Source organism: Squalius cephalus (assembly GCF_949319135.1).
Source record: "Squalius cephalus genome assembly, chromosome: 12".
NCBI classification, from domain to species: Eukaryota; Metazoa; Chordata; class Actinopteri; order Cypriniformes; family Leuciscidae; genus Squalius; species Squalius cephalus.
In genome coordinates, this window is record NC_137133.1 from 9,531,785 (window position 1) to 9,551,889 (window position 20,105).

At 39.1% G+C, this 20,105-nt stretch overlaps 1 protein-coding gene across 1 annotated transcript in view; it reads right to left on the reverse strand.

Annotated features, from left to right (window-relative positions):
- Positions 1-20,105, reverse strand: part of sh3rf1 (SH3 domain containing ring finger 1) — a 50,018-nt gene that overhangs the window by 20,276 nt on the left and 9,637 nt on the right. Inside the window, exons 3-4 of the mRNA XM_079887204.1 lie at positions 921-1,196; positions 345-440 (exon numbers count right to left, since the gene is read on the reverse strand). Of these exons, the coding sequence (XP_079743330.1) occupies positions 345-440; positions 921-1,196 (372 nt within the window). The remainder of the gene's footprint in view (positions 1-344; positions 441-920; positions 1,197-20,105) is intronic.

Genomic DNA, 20,105 nt, shown 5'->3' on the forward strand with positions numbered 1-20,105 from the left:
GCAGTTGGTGTTTTGAGATTTGAGGCTGATGAGAATTCAATACAGCTCAAATAATTAGCACCAATTTGAGAGCTCTCTGAGATCTGCATGCTTAAAGAGCTGTGCGTTTCAACAAGAGCAGAAACAAAGAAATGGTGGGGATGAAAAACTGGCCAAATGAACAGGATGTGACAAAAATGGCAACAACTAATACTTTTGAAAGCAAACTCTTTAAAGGGTGGAGAATAGTTTGAAGGTTTCCAAGACTAAAGTCGTGCTGAAGAGTACAACATCTAAATATAAAAACATTAAATGTGAAAATGTCAGGAAACAATGAAAGTTTTAAATGCACTGATATGACTCACCTCTACATAAGATATGGGGAAGATGCCAATCTTATCTCCCAGCATGCCTTCCGCCCAGTTCTCATCCACACGACGAATCACAGTAAGAATATCATCCTGAGGGCAGAAGGAATAAAACCGGTTCCTTGTTATTCAGCCACAAGCCTTCACAGCAATTTGTTAAAAAGTTCATAAAAAATGTGCAACTCGAAGGCATGAATGAAAGCCAGGCATTTTTTTTTTTTTTTTTTACAAAAACCTATCCAAAACACAAATAGCTAGAGGGTAACTTGCACACTTATGTTGTAAGCAGAAGAAAATGTTTCTTTTTGTCTCTGCAACATTATAGCAGTGCTGTTCGTTCACCCTTAAAATTAGTCACTATTTGTTTTCACTAGTGGAACATATAAAAGGAGAAATTCTGAAGAATGCTCATGTTTCTTTTCCATTCAAAGTAAGAATATCTAAGAATATCTAATGCATTAACTAATTCTAATGAATTGACTTGTAAAGTGCTACCATATTTCTTTATGAACTTGTGGATGGGTGTGTGTATTTGAATGGGAGAGTAAAGACTCATTTCGAAGTTTTTCGCACCTTTGAGAATGGCAAGCAGTCCTTGTCAGCCTCCTTGTCTTTCAGCTCAAAGTCATACAGGGCCTTGCATTGAGGAGGCGGCTGTGGGAGAGGTTTGATGACCTGGACAAAGTTGGTGGGGAAGAATCCATGAACTCCGCCCATCTCTCCATGGTACCAGTTTTCATCCACCTGCCGGCGCAGGATGATGATGTCACCCTTGCTGAACTTGAGATCTCCGGGTTCTTTGCCATCATAGTTGTATAAGGCCTTGGCACAGGGTAGCTGAGGTACTCCCTGTAGTAAAGAGAAATAAAGGAGGAGGATTACTAAAAGTGAAAGTTCAGGGTATCCAAAGTAACTTGGATTCATGGATAATGCAAGATCAGCACTCAAAAGCACATTCATTTTTCAAACTCATAGGACAGGCGAAGGGTGACCATGATAACCACAGCCAGCTTTCATAGAGCGTGACCATGTGTGGAGTGGAGGAGTGTAAAGTGAAAACAGGGATTCTATAATAAACCCTTCGCTGCACGTTTTTTAAAACGTATACACTGCTATCTTTGGAGCCTTTCACACACTATCCTTAACATTGACATCTGCAATATGAAAAGAAATAAAGAACCACACTTTGCTCAGCTATACACAAAGTCAAAATGCTAACATAAGCTCAATGATAGCTTTTGTGCTGTATAAGAGTGATAAGTCTGTCTGGCTTCTCTTTCAGCCTGACCTTGTTGCCTTGTCTCTCTGTTTGACTGTGCCGGGCTGCTTTTTCTGTCTTCCTTGCACCGTTTGTGTTGCTTAACTTACTGACTGCCTCCTTGTCTGACAATCCCAAAATACCCTGGGATATGCCAATGGATTCAAAATGTTGTGGGGCAAGCCCATTTATCAATGTGTGTGGAGTTTTATGGTGCAGAACCAGTCGTCTGGAACCGGTCAAAGCTTCTTTCAAGCCTGACAATGATCCACAGCCAGAAAGAGGGAGGAGGAGGCAGACGCAGTCCTGCTCAACTGAATGAGCCCTTTTCAGGCAAACTGTTCAAGAGAGAGGCCCTCTGTCCAAGAGGACCCCCTCCAACCACCCAGCATAAAGCGCAATGGGCTTCCTCCACTGTAGCATGCATCTCCTGCCCATAGTGAGGAGAATGATAATCACAACACCAATAACAAAGAGAATCAGAAAATAACCATGAAAGACATAAAGGTATTGGAAAGGTATAGGCATAAGCACTGTCCCCCTTTACTTAACATACACACAAACTGTAAGAATATGACTAATACTGACAAATAAACAGTAGGGCTATGAGGTAAGGCTTTTAAATAGCAGTCCCAAACTAGTTTTAATACAATGTTGGTATAAGCCACAGTCATTAAAAAAAATAAAAAAAATATCCCAAAGTGACAATAAAATGGCATTTTGGGGTTATGGAAACCCCACACAATACTAAAAAGAACTGTTAATGAAACATGGAAACTGATGTGAGAATTTTTATTTCAGCGTACACTTACGTCACTGTCAGTTCCTATTGCGCTGGGTTCTCTGAAATAGTCACGATTCGCCTATCACAATGTAACATGCTCTAAACACACCTCTTAAGCACACAGAATAATGTAAGTGGACTTTTTTTTTTGCAATCGCGGCTTTGAACGATTACGTAGTCATGGCATCCGTAATCGTGATTAGAAATTCGATTAATTGTGCAGCCCTAATGGAAAGAAAAGGAGATGGTATGCAGGTTGGCAGGTATTTGGGTGGGTAGGAATAAAGGAACAATTGTAAAAAGGAAGGAAGGAAGAAAGGATGGACAAAAAATTTGATGGTATGCAGGTGGGCAGGTACTTAGATGGGAAGGAATAAAGGAACAATTGCAAAAAGGAAGGAAGGAAGCAAGGAAGTAAGGAAATTAAGAAAGGATGGACAGAAAAGGAGATGGTATAAGGAAGGAAGGAAGGAAGGAAGGAAGGAAGGAAGGAAGGAAGGAAGGAAGGAAGGAAGGAAGGAAGGAAGGAAGGAAGGAAGGAAGGAAGGAAGGAAGGAAGGAAGGAAGGAAGGAAGGAAGGAAGGAAGGAAGGACGGAAGGAAGGAAGGAAGGAAGGAAGGAAGGAAACAAGTGGGTCAGTAAAAGTTACTTAGGAAGGAAAACAGGCAAGGTAAGCAGGCAGGCAGGAAGGAATGATAGTACATAGAAAGGCAGATTGAGAAAAAGAAAGAAAGAAAGAAAACAAGGGAAAACAAAGGGAGAGAGAGAGAGAGAGAGAGAGACTGATGCGGTACTTTCAGCCCAGAGTAGGATCAGACAGTGACTAAGCAGCACTCACCACAGAGAGGACAGACGGTCAAGCCAGACAACGAGACAACTAACTAGAGGGCAAACTGACCTTTCAGAAACCACATCCTTTCTTCAAACTTAAAAAACAAACCAAAGAGGAAATAAAGATTAAACTAAGAAATGTTATTTGCTCACAATTCTATGTAATTTGGGCCGACAGCTTTATTTGATGTAATGTAACTCTGTGCCAAAATCCGACTCGAACAACTCAGAAATCAAAGCTCCATCCGTCTGTGCACCTCTGTGCACTCTTCGAACCCCCTTCTGCTGGCCTCTCTCAAAGGCAGCTGTCAGCAGATCTGCAGATTTACCCACTTTGCACAGCTTAGAGCATGAAACAGACAGAAAGAGTGAGAAAAGAGGAAAGTCATGAAAGAACAAGGGATAAGATGGAAGGAAAAGAGACAAAAAGGGTAGGACGGTAAGAAGGAAAAGGAGGAAAAGAGAAAGAGTTTGATCAAAAGAATTTTAGGATGGCCGGTGTGTGTTTTCCCGGTCTAAGCCTTGCGTGTGAAAACGAAGGGTACTAGAGATTGCTTGAACTGGACTGACATTAAAGAACATTCAGGCTTTTATCCAGACCAAACAGAGCACTGAAGGTGTGCGTGTGTACGCTTGCCCGTTTGTTAAAGTTACATGAATCTCAAAGCTCTATTAAAAAAAAAAAATTGTGCCCACTTGCAGTCTTTGAGGTTTTCTGATCTCAAGACTCATTCTGGTCCAAGAACTCTTACATGAGACTGGAGGGATAAACACCAGTCTGTCTCACTAAGGATCTAAAGAACACGATGAGAACTACAGGATATTATAAAAATAATGCAAGACAGCTCTGAGTCCAGTGGACATGAAATTACTCAGCACTGCACAACTGTGCTAAACTTCTCTCACTGCAGGGAAAAACAACAACACCTTTATTCTTTAAAGTGCTGAAGCAAATGAGATTATAATGTAAACAAGATACCTAAAAATACCTAGTAACAAGATACAAACCTTGGTGGTTCTCAGAGGGCAGGCATGCTGATTTCATCCTCTCTAATTGACAATTACAAGTGATTTTTCATTGACTCATGCATGGGAATTTGCATTGCAATTTCGCAAAACTTTTTCATTGCACCAATCAAATTGGTAGAAGTTGTCATGCTGTCACCAGTAGGCATTCCTTTAGGTTTTTTTTCCCCTATTGGACTTTGGTCCAATCGTTTCAAATTAGATGATAAATTAGTGGCCAAAATCGTGCAGTGTGAACTTGGCTTAATCATGTCAAAGATTTCCAGGACTAAGCTGTTACTGAAAAATTGAGATGAATCAAGAACTATTTGGACTCTGAATTGAATCCAAAGTGCCATAAGATTCCCAGTCCCACCCCTTCTTATCATTGTTAAATGTCTAGCTCAAGGGCAAAATGGTAACCATTCTCTGGTCATTTTATGTGGGGTTTGATTCTATAACCTTTAGGTTACTAGCACATATATTTAACCACTCCCCAATAAAAAGGGTGGATAAAGTAGAACTGGAAAACAAAGCACAATTACATCACAATATGTCAAAATACATGTGCTAACCACTAGGCCATGACTCTAGCTCTTTTTCAGGTAATACTATTGGTAGTGATATATTTAATAAAAAACTGAGAGCAAAAAAAACTAAATAAACAGGGGATCTGTTCTTTAGATTTCATCACACAATTTGGCTGGCGGCGATGTTTGACGTTTCTTAGTGGAGTGTAACCTGCCTATAATTTGTCAATGTGTGACAGCTAGATGTGCCTAATAGACCACTAATGAGAAATGTGTAATCCAATACTAATGAGCTCTCCAAGTCAACAAGCCATCAATCACTATTAAGACTCTAATATCCACAAACATCCCGACCGTCTCTAAATCACTGTTAGAGGCAATCTAATGTCATACCATACAGCATTTTAGCTCACTTGGGGAAGACCTTTTCTAGCCACCCACGTATTCCTCGTTCATTCACTTTCAATTCACACCCATTTCATCTGTGACCCATCAGTGTCTAGATCATGTTTTGGACAGGTTGGCAGGGCTCCAGAGTAAAGAAATGACTAGAGAGCCACTACAATGAAACAGTTAAGCCCCGTTCACACCAAGAATGAACACTGTAAAGATAACTATAACGATTTCTATATTAGCATTCACATCAGCTGACTATTTTGTTCTGTTTAATATAAGCGCATGCTGCAGTTCTGTTGTCTGCCGCTTTAAACGCTTGAGCGGTTTAAAACTGAATGGATTCTGATTGGCTGTCAGTTTTTATCGTTCATCAGCTGGAAGAAATCGTTCTGAAAGTAATTCCAAATATATTGTTTCTCTGTACCATTATCATCATTTGAGATATGTGGACTCCGCTATTCTTTTATATTCAGAGTGATTTTTAGAGCAATATCTTTATAGTTATCGCCCTTGGTGTGAACAGGCAAATAAATTATTTTACTTGACTTCTTGTCACTTTAATTACATAATAAATAAACATTTCAGTGTATAGATTAGGATGACAATTTAATTTATATAAAGTATTTAAATTTTATTTATTTAGTATAAATTTGCTCAAACACCAATTAATTATTAATTAAAACAAAACTCTGTTGTGGAGATATATCTTCAATTATAGGTCATATGAACAACAAATCAGTGAACAGATTGAAGTCTCACAATCCTAAAGTATTATCAAAGTAGTGGTTCCCAGTTCATCTGAATCAGGCATAACTGAAAAATTACGTTTTAAGTCCCGTTCACACCAAGGACGATAACTATAAAGATAACGATAAAGATATAATTCTAAAAATCGTTCTCCATATTAAAGAATAACAGAGTTCACACCACAACTATAACGATAAAGATATGAGAGACGATATCGTTGGGATCACTTTCAGAACGATTTTTTTCCAGCTGTCGAACGATAAAACACTGACAGCCAATCAGAATCCATTCTAATTTAAAGGTCTCGCGCATTTAAAATGGATCTGGATCAACCAGGCGCGCGCGCTTAGAATAAAAAGACCGTTATCGGTCGTTGGTGTGGACGCATATATAGTTATCTTTATCGTTATCTTTATAGTTATCGTGCTTGGTGTGAACGGGCCTTTACAATCCATTTACAATCTTCTTTATGACTGACTCTTTAACAAGAACATTCATAACAATCATTCGTTCATGAATCGTACATCGCAGCTGGTGTTGCTTCGTTTTATTTTAGTCACAGTTGATGATCTATTAAAGCAGTGCTAAGAGTCAATGTTAAAGGCAAAATTACAATGAGAAAGTCATTAAAAAAAGGTTACACCAGCTGGGGTGCAATACCAAACAGACACTCCACACATCAAATGAATCAGTGCGTGTTTGGAGTTATAGAGGGTGCATTAAAATGTACTCAGTGCGTGGAAGAAGGGCAGTGCAATGTTTCCCTGATGGTTTAGAAAAAAGCTGTTATAGGAGTTTGGGGGAGGTTTGGTAAGGCAGGAGACCATCTGACCCCTATCTACATGTACATCATTTAGCTTAAGAAATCCCTCAACACTGACAAAAATGACAGGAAAAAGAGGACAACTCCCAAGGGGCACAAGCAATCAAACCCATCACACTTTAGTGCTTCCCTCATAACCCTAGCACAATCAGATTCACCAAATGGAGATGACGGCGTGCTATTGACAGGAGTTTGTGCGTGTGGCGTCCATGTTGTTTTCATTACGGCTACATTAGCTGAAATGGGCTGCTAATGGCTCTGTTTATGACCACTGGGAAATGACCTGACCTGTCCCTCATCTGTGTCCTCAGCTAAAAATGGACTCCCACCCACAGCTGCAGCTGAAGCCTCATACTTTTCACCTCAAGACTAACGGGCATCCCTGCTGAAGCTTTAGTGGATAATTACTTTGTAAAGGATGATAGATCAGGTGTGGAGGATGCTGAGTGGGCGCTTACGACTGAGGGAAGGAGTGAAATTGATTCAGTTAATGCAGGGCTGAGGTCTGAATAGCAAAACATCAGGTTTAACCAGGCGAAGGAAACAAATATTCATCTGCAGCAATGATTTTAGTCTGTCATGAACCCAGTAAGGAGCAAAAGTTCAGAGAGAGAGAGAGAGAGAGAGAGAGAGAGAGAGAGAGAGAGAGAGAGAGAGAGAGAGAGAGAGAGAGAGAGAGAGAGAGAGAGAGAGAGAGAGAGAGAGAGAGAGAGAGAGAGAGAGAGAGAGAGAGAGAGAGAGAGAGAGAGGAAAAACTGTTAGAGAGCCAATCAGGTTAGACATGTACTTGTCCTGTCCTTCTACATTCAACCCTTGACCTTTATATCCAGTAAATGAGTAGTTTTCTCCGATGATCAAAATTTAAATGGGGTATAAGGTTTCCATGGCAACATCTGCAGAAGATCCACAGTTCTTGCTGTCGCTTTCATAGCAGAACACAGAAATGAGAGGTGGGGAGGTGGCGAGATGCAGAAGTTTCATGGCATAATGTTAGAAACCAACATTTGCTTTCACGCACTCTGAGAGGGAAAAATAGCTCATGGAAAACAAATGATATTTAAGCCCTTCATGTGCAAACTTAAGATATATCGAAGACGGACCCAGATTATAGTTGTTCAACATTCACTGCATTTTAAAACATCACACCTGCTTGCTCGGGACAAACTGAGTATCATTAGAACGATTAAAGACTCCAGCTTCGAAATTTTACCACTGTTTATGATAAAACTGGGTTGCAGTGACATTCATTTCTTAATTTATGTCAGGAGTGCAAAATATTTTATCTGTAATTATTTATATTTTGAATAAAATATCATCACGCATATGAATTCTCTCACGTCTGCTTCGGTTTATTTGCGTTCACATAGGCTAGATGCACTAGACAGTGTCCGTTAAGGCTCTTAGTCCAAAGGTGCGCATATTTGGAGAAATATTGATTTATCACATGTTTGCCAAATATTTTGTCATACAGAATACCATTTCTATTAATTTCACACTGAATTGTGCGATCTGAAATTAAAATTCAGTTGAAAATTCATTGATTTGATATTTAAAAATGACATTAATGTATTATTTTATTGCTTAACTGAACTAATAGTAAAATAAACATTTGAAATGTTATTGTTTTTCATTTTTATTTTTGAATAAATTAATAATTGATTCCTTTTTATTTTTAAATCCTAATCCACTATAGTTTAACTCTGCCTTTTCAACCCTTTAGACAGAAACACGAAACACACAAATGCAATCTTGTCAACAGCCTTGTTATTTTTATTTTATAGGATGCTGGAAAAAGGGCTCATTGTTTAAATTACTTCTAGTCTTTTTTTATTAGCTTGCAATGTAGCGTATACACAAACACACAGACATCACACTTTATCGTGACACTGCATGAATGCCTGTGAGATATTATCCCAACACCAATAAACCACAGAACAGAGGAAGAGAGAATCACAAAAACAGGAGGCAAAGTAAAGCTCAGAAAACACATGCGGCTAGCTGTCTGGACCCCAGATGTGCATCTGGACCACGATCACAGATGAAACTGAGCAGAATGGCTTTCTCCTGATCCCTCTTTTCCCCAGCACTCTCATTTAACTTACCTTAGTTAGGGCCATGGCCATCCAGTCACACACTTGTGTCTATTTAAGCCATGTGACCATCCCACCAGACATCCACCTCATAACAACCCACACCTGTTCCACAGTCACCGACCTCCATAAAACCTCTGCATTTCACCTTGCCGTGGGGAACCGGACTACACTTTAGGGGCTCATGGGAACCACGGCCATTACAACTCGACTGAGTCAATCTGCCACAAAACGGTGTGCAAAGTCTCATGGGAGTTGAAGTCCTTTCATGAGATCAAAGCTGCCCAGCCTAAATGTGTGGACAAATGAACCATGAAATAGGCATGTGTAAAGCTAAATTTCAAACTAGAAGCAGAGGCCTAGTTAAGAGGAAAAGAAAAGCCTTTTTCAATGAGTAAAACACTAAACATATGGGAGTACAGAGGAGATGTTGCCGAGGCAGAGACTTTTCTGTAAGCTACAGATTAGTCATCAAAAAGAAACTGTTTTAACATGGAGGGGGTCTGAGCTTTATAGTGGAATTATGGAAAAGTAGCATGTGGTTTTCATGAAGCTTGTGCGTAATTGTGTGTATTTGTAACTAACTTGCTGGAAAAATAAAGTAAATGTGTGCTGCTATTTTGCGTGTGGACAGTTTTTCTCTCACTGTGGGTGTGTGTGTACACTTGCCTGACCTCACTTACTACAGTAAAGACAGGAGGTTTGGGGTGTGCTGAGGATCACAGATTGTGTATCTTAACACTGCATGGGCAGAATAACACAACCCTCAATCTGCAGCACTGGGGAAAACTTCTATTTAGCATTCAGTTTTAACCTCACCACATCATCTTTATTCATCAACTCATATACCTCAAAGAAAACCACTGACCAATCAGATGGGTTCAGTGCTTTCAGACCCCAGTGTTCAAAAACTGCCATTTTCCCCACACAATTTTGAATGAACCCAGCTTGATATACACCCTTAAGGATCATACACATACCTGTCCGTCAAACGCAACATCGTAGCCTTTTCTATCATGTATATCTTATTTGAGGCATTGAAAGTTAATTCAGCAAGGATCAAAATTCACAGACATTTATAATGTTACAAAATATTTTGACTTCAAATAATATATTAGAATGATTTCTGAAGGATCATGTGACACTGAAGACTGGAGTAATGATGCTGAAAATTCAGCTTTGCCATCACAGGAATATATTACATTTTTAAATATAATAAAACAGAAAACAGTTCTTTTCAATTGTAATAACATTACTGTTTTATACTGTGTATTTAGTCAGCCTTGGTGATGAGCATCAGAGATGTCTTTCAAAAACTCTAAAAATCTAAGTCAACCTACCGTTAAAAAACAAAAGAATCTCATAAATCCTCACAATTATATAAAAACTCGGGAAGACAATTTATGTTGGAAATTCCAGCTGGAAACCAGTACCTTTTTACACTGTATTTGGGAATGTAGTCTTGTTAAACCATTCTGGAAACAAGTTATGGATGTTTTAAGTGTAAAATATCTTAAACTCCTAAACTGTGTAAAAAAAAACAAAAAAAAAACTAATGTTTAAAAACGTGTATTTTCTGTTATTATGGTATGTATTACAATTGCAAGTGGGATTATTTTGAGACACTGGAAGACAATGAAAGCCCCAGAACTGAAAGAGTGGGCCAGTGCAATGGTAGAAATAGGTAGAAATAGCTTAGCAGAGTGAACGATGTTAGAGAGGAGGGGTTGTCTCCTTGGGAAGAGTTCTGGACACATATTACAGTAAGGTCTCAAAATGAATAGATAACTTTGTGTTTTGTCTTGTACTGTATTTTATTTCATGATCAAAATGTGCACGTAACCCTGTTTTTATCGTAATGTTGTACTGCTGTCACCCATCAACCTCCCAAAAGAAGCAATAAAAAAACAAATCAACCCCAAACTTTTGAACGACAGAATTCCTAAAGGTAACATTTTTGCGTATAACGTATAGACGCATATTACTGGATGTTTCTAGCCTGTTTTGAACCTACAACCTTTCACTCATGAACCCGAACAATAATATCCAACAATAACCAACGCGCCACACCACCACATTGCCTATAAACGCTGTCTTCTGCAGTCTCTGAGTATTCTGTAGCCTATCTCTCAACCGCTATTTTCTTTTTTTTGTTCCATCTCCTTCTCTGTATTTTTCTCTCTTTTTACTTAGCTGACAACACTTCTGGTCTTTATGCGCGCTCTCTCTCTCTACCACAGCATGAAGCCGTTACAAATGCAGAAATAATGACGAAGCACTGTGTTTGAAAGTCTGTGAAACACATAATGTGAAGATGAGTGTGTGTGTGTGCACATTAGTGACAAGACAGACTGAGTGAAAAGAGGCAAAGAGAAGTAATTAGCACTGAAGAGTGCATTCTTTTCTCTTTCCCCTCCCACCAATCTTTCTCAAAACCAATGTTTTTGGTGCAGACCAGAGTCTCTTTGAGTTGGTGTGAAAATTGCCTGAAAAGGTGGTCTGAGGTACAGTTCTCTGGTACGTTTTGCAGTTGGAATGAATGCAATCGTTGGTAAAATGCTACTGATGACGTATAATTTGCATCTTTTATGCTCCTGGTCACATTTATACTAGAAGCACATTCTTCAAAGCTGTTTATCTCTGAATAAATTGTCTTCAGAGAGCAGCTTGCACATTTCGCATCTCTTGCATCCGCGGCAGACAAATGAAAGTGCTGTTCTGTGCATGTAAAGTTTTGCCGGTAAATCCAATGCGACAAAAACATGAGTAAAACAACTTCTCAGTTCCAAGTCGTCAGGACTAAGCAATCAAACTAAATGTGAAAAAAAAAGAAAAAAAAAACGCCTGTGTTTTTCCACCTGTGCTCCCTTTTTCCATCTATTCCTGCCGGTTCTCCCATTCCATGCAATTCATCTCTACTTCTTATACAGCTTTACCCCTCAGAGACGCAAACCCCCTCTCTGTCTCTCACATGTCAAATCTCTCACCTAACTGTCAAGGCTTCGGTTAATTTCATTGGCTGGTTTATTGGGGCCAGAATGCAATGCTCTGCAAGCTAGGTGACGATACAGATACAGCTTGGCACAGTGTTAATTCAAAATCTTTTTCATAACCCAACATAGAGCAGAGTTACTTGGTTACAATCACACTTACATATTCACTTTCGAACATTCAGAGCTATCAGAGGATGTAAAAAGAAGAAAAAGAAAAATTGAAAACAGTGGGCTGGTTGCAATGGTGACAGGAAAAGGTCTAATGTAATTTGGTGTGATCAGAGGGGGAGAAGCCTGAAAGAATGAGACTAATGAGGTTAGCGTAGCAAACTTTATTAAAACGCTAAACACACACTTGCACTTTAGTGCCAACAGGCAACGCTGAAGCTGTTCCAACCCGAGTTCCCCAGGCCTGATTAACACAATATTCAGAGCTGATTCCTGCAGTTTCATGCGCACCCACAGAGCTGCCTCTCTAATCCACTTCATAGTGTTACAGTCACACAACCATCAGCACTTAATCACACATCAGCTGAGGTAGAGCTAGAGATAGAAAGAGGAGGGGGGAGAAAGAACGGCATAATAGAGTCAAAGACAAAAAGCAAAAGAATAAGCCAAACAAAACAAAAAAGAAGTGAAAGGATTGCAAAGAGAAAGAGAAAAAAGAAAAAGCAAAAAGAGGAAAAAAGAAAGTGAGCACAAGCAAGAAAAAGAGTAAAAGAATAAAGCAAAAGAGCAAAAATTTTAAAATTAAACAGCACAAGAGGAAAATGAGCCAAAAAGAAAAGAAATGGCACAAGAAAGAGCAAAAGAGAGAAAGAAAAAGCAAAAGAGAGCAAATATGGATTTGAATGAAACGACATGGTAGAGTGTGCAAGAAAGCAAAAAGTTAGAAAAAAATTGGCGAAGGAAAGGGGAAGGCACAAAAGAAAGACTTAAAAAGCAAAAAAAAAAAGAAAACTGAGCACAAGGAAGGGAACAAGAAAGAAAGAATGAGCACATGAAAATAAAAGAATTGAAAGAAAGAAAATAAGAGAAAGGAAAAAGATAATAAAAAAGTAGGCTAAATAAAGGAATAAGAGCAAGAAAGAGCAAACAAGTGTGAAAAGGGAGAAAGCAGGATATGAGTATAGGAAGAAAACTAAATGGGAGAAATGAGGCATAAAGGAAGTTAAAGAAACGTCACTCGAGGGACAAATGCAGATGAACTGAGATGTAGAGCCCCCTGAGGACCTCATCTGAACTTTCACAACAGACAGAGCCGCAGAAGAGCGTGACACACAACAGAGCCACAGGAAAACTCCTCCACACATCACAGTCAACCACAAGACCAGAGAGAGGTGAAGCAACATCCATCTCACACACCAGAAGATCCTAGAAGGAGATCTTGGAGCGGTTTTATAAGCGGTTTAATACTAGAACTCAAAAATATTTTGCATGATTATGGAACAATGCAATTATTAGACTTATTATTATTATTGATAAAACACACAGCCTCTTAAGAATGAATATATATGGATGGAATATTATTGGAATGTATGGGATTCCAAAACTATTTTTGTTAGACAAACCCCTTTGACCTAAAATATTTATTTGAAGTAACCCCGAGATTCTAAGTGTTTTGTAATGTTTTATGAAAAAGTATTTGTTAATTTTTGTTAAATTTATCGAGATGTATTTTGGGGGTGTTTTATGCCTTTATATATAGAGAGAGACAGAAAGCAAAATGGTAGAAAGAGCCAGGATTCAATCTCGGGTCTCCGAAGCTCAAATATGTGTTATATGTCAGAGCACTGGCTGTCGTCTCCGACTACATTTTTATGATGTTCCTTCCTTTCTGCAGTTCCTTCACGAACCCACAAAGTTTTGGGAAACCCTGCCCTGCAGCAAAGGAACGTCCATCCTGAAAGGATACGGATTTGAGGAGGAGGAAGGGAATGTTTGGACACACACAACCACTGAAACTTCTCAACTATGTGCAGCTTAATCTTTCGGGTATGGGGTCAAAGGTCAGACCCCAAAAAGCCCATCAATCAACATGAGGCAGAAGACCTGTCAATCAATCACCTTTACCCATCAGCATTAAGAATGAGGGAGCGTCTCCATTTCAATACTAAACAACTCCTCGAACAGAGCTATTATTTATAGATAATTTAAAATGCTGATCAAGATCAAAACAGACACACAAACGGTGAGATTAAGCAAATCAGATTCGTCTGATAACAGCCATGAGAACACACACGGTGACGTGTAGATTTGTGAGTGTGGTTCAGTCCAGGTGGGCCATCACAGGTGTGACAGATTTACTACAAAACAGCACCAAAAGAAAACATTACAAACACAAAAACACAGCTGTCAGGAGAGCTCAGGTGTCTTACGAACATGCCACCCATCACACACACAGAGGCATGATGAAATATGGATTGGTTGGAGTTTATTGATTGGTGAATAATGACCAGATGTGACTCAGCTGGGAAAGATGCAGATGGCAGCAATGAATGAATGCATGCGCGTGTGTGTGTATGTATGTGTGAGGAGCAGATGTTAATATTACCAAATGAAATATTCAAAGGTATATCGGTCTAGTCAAACCTACAGATTGAGATAATCTAACCATTTACAATCTGACTGGCTGGTTTAGGAGTAAGAGCATGGAAAACATTTTTTATGTGAATGATCCTGATAGTAATCCTTAAAAAAAAAAAAAAAAAAAAATTAAAAAATCTATATTTTAAGGCCTGTTCATTCCAAGGACAATAACTATAAAGTTTTAATAGCCTAATCATTGTAACTCTACACCACAGCTATAACGATAAAGACACAGCTAATGTAAGATACAATCATTAACAACCAATCACAATCCACCTGAGCATTTAAAGTGCATGCCAGATGACAAAACAGCAGCACAAGTTTACAATCAATAGAACGTTATCTTTTGTTGGTGTGGACACTAATATAGTTTATCGTTCTTATTGTGAACTGGCCTTTACTCTGTGAATGGTGCTAGTTGAATAGTCCAAAATGACAAGTCATTGATTTGATTCAGCCTAAACTTCTGCCCTGTGAAATAACATTAGCAGAGAGAAATCAAACATTACGTGAAACATACTGAATAGAATCAAAATCAAAACAAGAGCTTGTGAATCAGAATGAAATATAATCTAGAAATCCGTATTGATACCCAGTCTCCATGTTTAGTTAAAATTCATTTTCATTTTTAGTTAGAATTAATTTCTCAAATACTCTCAGGCAGAATAAACTGAATGAGGACCAGACCGTGAACAAAAAGTCAGTGCAAAAATAATATCAGTCATTATTCGCACTTTAATACACCAAAAAATTCAACACTATTTTCAAGCAAACCATGTCGGAACTGAAACTGCAATTAGTCTAGTTTCAGCTTAAAGACATGAGTAATTCCTGACATCGAAGACACTTAAACACACAGAGACAGAGAAACTCACACACCCTTCCCCAAGGGCCCACCGCCGTTCTCCACTAAACAGAGAGTCAGTCTCCATGGTTACGCTTTTAACACCTGATTAGGTCTTTTGATCCCTACCCTGAAATTATGTAACCTCAGGGCAGAGAAATGGACAGTCACACCCAGCAGAACCACAGCATACACAAACACATCCAAAACACAACAAACCCCAAAACACCTGCCGGCGCCGCAGCATGCTAACACACACACACACCTCTGAATGCACTCAAAAACAACAAGGCTTTTCACAAATAGTGGGCCAAACTGTGAAATACAACTCGCATCAGCCTCATTTATTGTTAATACGCACATACACACTCAAACACAAACCATCTGGAGGCCTGTGGGAAACATTACGCTGTTGAGAATGACTTCCTGCTAACGGCTGCGAGAGAAATGAGGGAGGGAATTAAAAAAAGGCGAAACAGATGAAAAGGCAGAGAACAAGAAAATGGAAGCAAGGGAGTAATGGGTAATGAAAGGGGAGAGAGGGGGAAATGAGCTGATACGCTTGCAGAGACTACAGCGGGAAGGAAAAGAGAGAGGGGTGCACTCTGTGTGCACTGAGATCTGTACAGCGTTGCCTACAGGGCCTTAATGAAGGGGTTATTCGACACAGGCAGGGGTCAGCCAGAGGATGCCGCGGCAACCATGACATCATCAAAAAGGGCCAGTGTGAGTCAACGCTGCCCGCTCGGCCACAGGGAAGCAAAGGGGCGGGTCAAAGGAATGTCACTTGTATACGTGCCAGGACGCAATAAACAGCATTCCTTGTTCCTTGCGTAAAACACCAAGTACCGCCAAAAAAACACAGAGAGGCGAACACAAGCAAACAGACTGCTGAGAGGAGGCAGGGAGAGAGGAAAAGCTTTACACATCAAAAGAGCGGCCCGCAGAGTTTAGATTTTAGGGCTTTTGGGGTTTGAGGAGGTTTCCACCAAGGAGGTCACTCTCACGAAACTGTCACTAATGGACAAACACTTTGAGTTGAACGGTCCCAAGCGGTGCGTGTGGGTGTGCGACCGGGTGAAATGTTAAGGATTTCTCTTGTAATCTGTAGGGTATGTGGGGTAAAGAGAGAGAAAATGAACTTTGTTCATAGCGATTGTAGTCCAGCACTCAGACAGACGTTTTGGGCTGTGGTGATAACAGCTGTTTTGTTGTTGTTGTTGTTTAGCATCTCACACTTGATCAATATATAACCAGCTAACTTTTTTTTTTTGGTAATAAATAACTTTGAAAAAGCTTAATGAACAATTAAAGCACTCTTTCAATGCCATGAAAATCGCAAACTTTGACAAATACTGTCTATTATTGTTATTCTTCTGAAGTGGTTATTGTTTACCGGTGGACTGATAAAAATGTGCTTTCCAACTCCAAGAAATTGGCGTTAGTCCAGCCAATCAGATCTCAGCTTTTGAGAAATTATGGACATTACAATGTTGTTTAACTTCTTTTATCAGTGACAAAAATGACTGAAGAAAATCACCAGTGGATTCAATAGACATTGAAGGGTAAATAAGAGTGACAGTATCAATGATTATAATGGGATGGGATAATCAAAATACATTAAGTATTTAAATGTAAAATCTATTAATTGAAATAATAATCCCGATCACAATGTTGAGGGAAATAACTGATAACTGTGAAGTTCTATATGAGCAAGCCATCTGAAGAAGAGACTAAGCCTCAACCCACAAAGCCATTAAACCAAGCACTCGTTCATCAATTAAACTTAAGTCTTGACTTCACCATTTTGCCACTCATATCGAGATATTAGATTTAAAATGCGCGCTCTGGGCTAACACAGCAGCTGCTAACGCTTTCTCATTGCCAGATATGGAGATTCATTACATCATTCCTTTATCCAAAGCCGCTTTAGAATCTGATTAAATATTAATACATTTCTGAATGCGTGTATGAGGAAGATCAAAGAGTAGCTTTGAATTGCATTCTCTGCTCCAATGCTGACCCCAGTCACATGACCTCTCACATCTGACCTACGACCCATGAGCTGTTCCTCTTTGTTTCATCTCTGACAACCTAGCTGACCTGCTGGCCACAGAAAGCCGAGTCCCGTCGTCTCAGAACGGGAGGAGAAAGTGATGAGGTTAAACCATCATTATGTTGGTGCACAGTTTCCTGAGTCTCACAGCAAATCAAGACACCAGTGTTTCCTGCCGAGTTCTGTTTTTGCTGAATGTACACTACCGTTCAAAACACTTTGATTCAGCATTGATGTATTAAATTGATCAAAAGACATTTATAATGTTACAAAAGATTTATATTACAAATAAATACTGCACTTTCTATTTATCAAAGAATCCTTAAAAAAAAACACTGTTTCCACAAAAATATTAAGCAGCCCAACTCTTTTTAACAGTGATAATAATAAGAAATGTTTCTTGAGCAAATCATCATATTAGAATGATTTCTGAAGGATCATGTGACACTGAAGACTAGATTATTTCATCACAAGAATAAATTACATTTTAAAAATATATTCAAAAACAGTTATTGTAGACTCATATTTCACAATGTTTTGTGACAAAATAACACTTTTGAATGGTAGTTAATAACATATTTAAACATTTTCAGCAATAAATAAATAATATTGATTTCTGTTATTCATCAAATAAAAAAAAAATCATTTAATATCAAAAGAATATCTTTCAAACCATACAGTTGTACAAACCTTAACTACACAAAACAGGTCTTGTTCATTTCGATACACATGACATGATCAGTAACAGAATCATCAGATATTAAATGATTAACCATTCTGACTGATTCAATGAGATCATACAGTGAGTGATTCACCCGACTGATTCAAATGGTAAGTTGGTGAGTTTTTTTAGCAATTCATTAAAGAATTGGTTCACAATAAGTCACTACGCTAGTTGTGCTACGTGTTTGCATTTAAAGTATAATTTTAAATTTAAAGGGATAGTTCACCCAAAAATGAAAATTCTGTCAGTAATTACTCACCCTCATGTTGTTCCAACCCCGTAAGACATTCGCGTAGTGTTTAAGCGTAGCGCGTCTGTGTTGTACGTCACCACGTATCACACATGACCAGCGTCGGCCAATAGTGAGCCTACGTGGTGACGTGCAACACAGACGCGCTATGCTTAAACACTACGTGAAAAGACCCGAGGCCCAGAGAGAAGGAAATGAAAAGTGGAATAAAGTCGTTATTTTTGTTTGTTTTTGCGCACAAAAAGTATTCTCGTTGCTTTATAAACTTAAAGGGTTAGTTCACCCAAAAATGAAAATTCTGTCAGTAATTACTCACCCTCATGTTGTTCCAACCATGTAAGTCTTTCGTTCATCTTCGGAACACAAATTAAGATATTTTTGATGAAATCTGACAGAATTTTGACTCCTCCATAGGCTTCCAGTGTGACCGAAACTCACCGGCCCAGAATAGTTATTAAAACATCGTTAAAATAGTCCAAGTAACTACAGTGGCACTACATTAAGTTTATCATGCGACGAGAATACTTTTTGTGCGCAAAAACAAACAAAAATAACGACTTTATTCCACTTTTCATTTCCTTCTCTCTGGGCCTCGTAGTGTTTTTGCGCTGCGCGTCTGTGTTGCACGTCATCACGCAACACACACATGACCGGCGTCGGCCAATAGTGAGCCTACGTGGTGACGTGTAACACAGACGCGCTGCGCAAAAACACTACGCGAACCAACTAGACATCCAGAGAGAAGGAAATGAATAGTGGAATAAAGTCGTTATTTTTGTTTGTTTTTGCGCACAAAAAGTATTCTCGTCGCTTGATATACTTAAGATTGAGCCACTGGAGTCACTTGGACTATATTAACGATCTCTTTAATAACTTTTCTGGGCCAGCAAGTTTCGGTCACACTGGAAGCCTATGGAGGAGTGAAACATGGCTCAGATTTCATCAAAAATATCTTAATTTGTGTTCCGAAGATGAACGAAGGTCTTACGCGGTTGGAACAACATGAGGGTGAGTAATTACTGACAGAATTTTAATTTTTGGGTGAACTAACCCTTTAAGATCGAGCCACTGGAGTCACTTGGACTATATTAACGATGTCTTTAATACATTTTCTGGGCCAGCAAGTTTCAGTCCCTTAGAAGCCTATGGAGGAGTGAGACAACTCTCAGATTTAATAAAAAATATCTTAATTTGTGTTCCGAAGATGAACGAAGGTCTTACGGGGTTGGAACAACATGAGGGTGAGTAATTACTGACAGAATTTTCATTTTTGGGTGAACTATCCCTTTAATAAAGACTATAAAATCAGTTCAGGAAACATTGCGAGATCCGCATTCATTCAAAATAACCAACTCAATGAACATTCTGCCTCCTACACAAACTGAACACAAGCCTCTTCTCAAAGTCTGTTCATAAAAAGGTGAACCCCAGGCGGCATCCAGACAAGTCATTCACAAACACACAACTACATATGCATCACACGCACAATAAAACTGCTTGTGATTAGTCAGCAGGCGTCCCTCTGAGTTGTTTCAGCGAAGTGGCTTTCTGAGCTCTGCGGTAGGGAGAATCACCGAAACAGCTGACATTCAGCCCTTCACCGTACGTGTCCACTGGTGTGGAGTGAGCTGAGAGGAGCAGGTCTTCTCGATTTATTATCTATGGGAGCTGAGAGACAGGCACGCTCAGGGGATTGTGGGATTGACAACAGATTAGAGCAAGTGGTGAGAGCGTCAAAGAAGATGAGAAATGTGTGACTTTATGCAAATGTAACTTTTCAAGTAAGAAAAGCAACTTTTCAAGTAAGAAAAGCAGACAGCTTATCGCCGTGAGGAGAA